This window comes from Aplysia californica, unplaced genomic scaffold (assembly GCF_000002075.1).
Source record: "Aplysia californica isolate F4 #8 unplaced genomic scaffold, AplCal3.0 scaffold00910, whole genome shotgun sequence".
NCBI classification, from domain to species: Eukaryota; Metazoa; Mollusca; class Gastropoda; order Aplysiida; family Aplysiidae; genus Aplysia; species Aplysia californica.
Window position 1 is genome coordinate 215,353 of NW_004798180.1, and position 2,303 is coordinate 217,655.

The 2,303-nt window shown below is 41.2% G+C and overlaps 1 protein-coding gene across 2 annotated transcripts in view; it reads right to left on the reverse strand.

The window, feature by feature from the left end:
* LOC101860533 overlaps positions 1-2,303 on the reverse strand; it is a 9,088-nt gene that overhangs the window by 4,587 nt on the left and 2,198 nt on the right. The window contains exons 1-2 of one of the 2 annotated variants that reach the window (XM_005110564.3): positions 1,567-1,720; positions 140-314 (exon numbers count right to left, since the gene is read on the reverse strand). In XM_005110564.3, coding sequence (XP_005110621.1) covers positions 140-305 — 166 coding nt within the window. In that variant the 5' untranslated portion in view covers positions 306-314; positions 1,567-1,720. Of the gene's footprint in view, positions 1-139; positions 315-1,566; positions 1,721-2,303 lie in introns of those variants that run through there. The other variant, XM_005110563.3, reaches the window with a different exon arrangement.

Here is a 2,303-nt window from a genome sequence, read left to right on the forward strand (position 1 = left end):
GGGGAGAATGATAAACCTTGAGCAAGTTACCGAACTCTTTTAAAGGTATGATCTTCAACAGAGCTGTGGCCATTTACAAAGGTGTGGCTTTTCACAAGGTGTGACGTTTCCCTTCACGATGAGGACCCCCCGAACTCACCAGTCGCCTCATAAGCCTTGCCGTCAATTCTTGCGCCCGGGACAAAGATAACTGCTGCCTCTGGTCCTGAGCTTCTGATTGGTGGAATGATGTATGACGTCACCGCCAGACTTTGGCCAATGAACAGCGCCGAGAACATGGCGGTGAGGAGGAGGAGGGAAGTCATCGTGGATGTCTGTAGTCACACAAGGAAATGTTAGTGGAAACTACAGAGAGATCTGTCGGTCGTTACATATGGAAATGTTAGTGGAAACTACAGATAGATCTGTCTGTCGTTACACAAGGAAATGTTAGTGGAAACTACAGATACATCTGTCGGTCGTTACACATGGAAATGTTAGTGGAAACCACAGATAGATCTGTCTGTAGTCACACAAGGAAATGTTAGTGGAAACCATAGATCTGTCGGTCGTTACACAAGGAAATGTTAGTGGAAACTACAAATAGATCTGTCGGTCGTTACACAAGGAAATGTTAGTGGAAACTACAAATAGATCTGTCGGTCGTTACACATGGAAATGTTAGTGGAAACCACAGATAGATCTGTCGGTCGTTACACAAGGAAATGTTAGTGGAAACGACTGGAAAAATATGGCATAATATCTTGTTTGTCGTTGTTGTTGTTGTTGTTGTTGTTGTTGTTGTTGCTTTTGTTGTTGGTGTGATAGTAGTGTTGGTGGTAGTAGTTTCTGTTGTTGTTGTTTAGATTAATTTTACCGTTGTTTGTTGTTCAGTTGAATGTTACAACACTTGGGCAAGTTACTGGAGTCATCCGTAAACGCTCCTCTAAAATGTAAACTCAAACTGAACAAATTGAACAAATTGTAGACAGTCATCAAATGCTGGATGTATGTCACGGAAAAAAAAATTGTCGGAAGTAGTACCGGTAAAAGGTTGTGGTCAGTCTGTCGACTAGCGGTCATACTTGTCGGTTCAGTGTCTGCAGTTTTTAAAACTTTAATGTTTTGTTTTTGTCTGTTTTTGTCCTTTTTGCAATAAATGTGAGAGTCAATGAACATTTAGAAACTTACAGTCAGCACTGACATAGTTACAGCAAAGATCGTACATAGCAAGATAGTTCACTCCTCTCTTTGAGCCAATTGAAAAAGTCTCCTCAAAATCTGGTGGCGCCCTCTTCGAAAAAGTGCTGACTTTGCAAACAGAGTTACCCTTGACCTACTTGTGTGAAAAACAAGAAAACCGAAACCAACAAACTGTGCTATTCCTATTCTTCTTCTGGAGAAACGAAAGAGAGCTTCAAAACAAAGACTGCAGCGCCCTCTGAAGCAACAGACTCCCGCGTACACTTTTTTGGCTGAGTGAACTATCTTGTTATATTTTGTTTTTAGTAGAGGTTTTACTGCGCTCGAAACTGCATAATCTTGTTATGTACCATCTTTGCTTACTGTCAACCTTGAGATACTTACAAAGAGACGCGGTTTAATCGAAGATACTCGGAGATTTTTTTCTCTTTTCAATAAATCGAATTCAGAGATGTGAAAAGTTATACAAAATTTCCCGCGGTGAATGTTTGGGTTCGTCTGTCCCGCCACTCACAGACTTCTGGTCCTGGGCGTGTGGGTGTGTCCTTATATATATATACACGGGATATCACAGAGGTGATGGGACGGGAAGATTGCGAAATGTTGCTTGTGTAAGGGCGATGAGTGGCTGATGAACCAAGGTACGGCAATTTCCCCGATTGTTGGGTAAAACGCGGTGCACACTCGTCCGATTTTGTCAAATCGGTTCGTGACTTGATATTATCGTAAAGTCTGTTCATTTGCCTTCCATCTGGTGAAAGAAAATATGTTGAATAGAAGTCGAAATATTTGCGATTGAAGGTGGTCAGGGTCGCCTAATTTCAGAAGTAAAATTAGCGAGAAAATGACCATCGAAGTTTGGTAGCTTCTATCGCTTGAGAGTCCTTGGAAACTGACAATTTACATTTTTGTATACTTTTAATGAAATTTTCTTTTTGGCGTGAAATCCACACTTAATGTGTTTTTAAATGCACATAAAAGTGTTGAGCCCCCAAGAACGAGGTGTTTTGGGAAGAAAAAAAATGCTCATCGGCCCCAATTTTTTTTTTTAATGCCGATTTCTTTGATTTAATTATTTTGCCGAGCGCCTGATTTCCCCACGATGCCCCACATATTGCCCC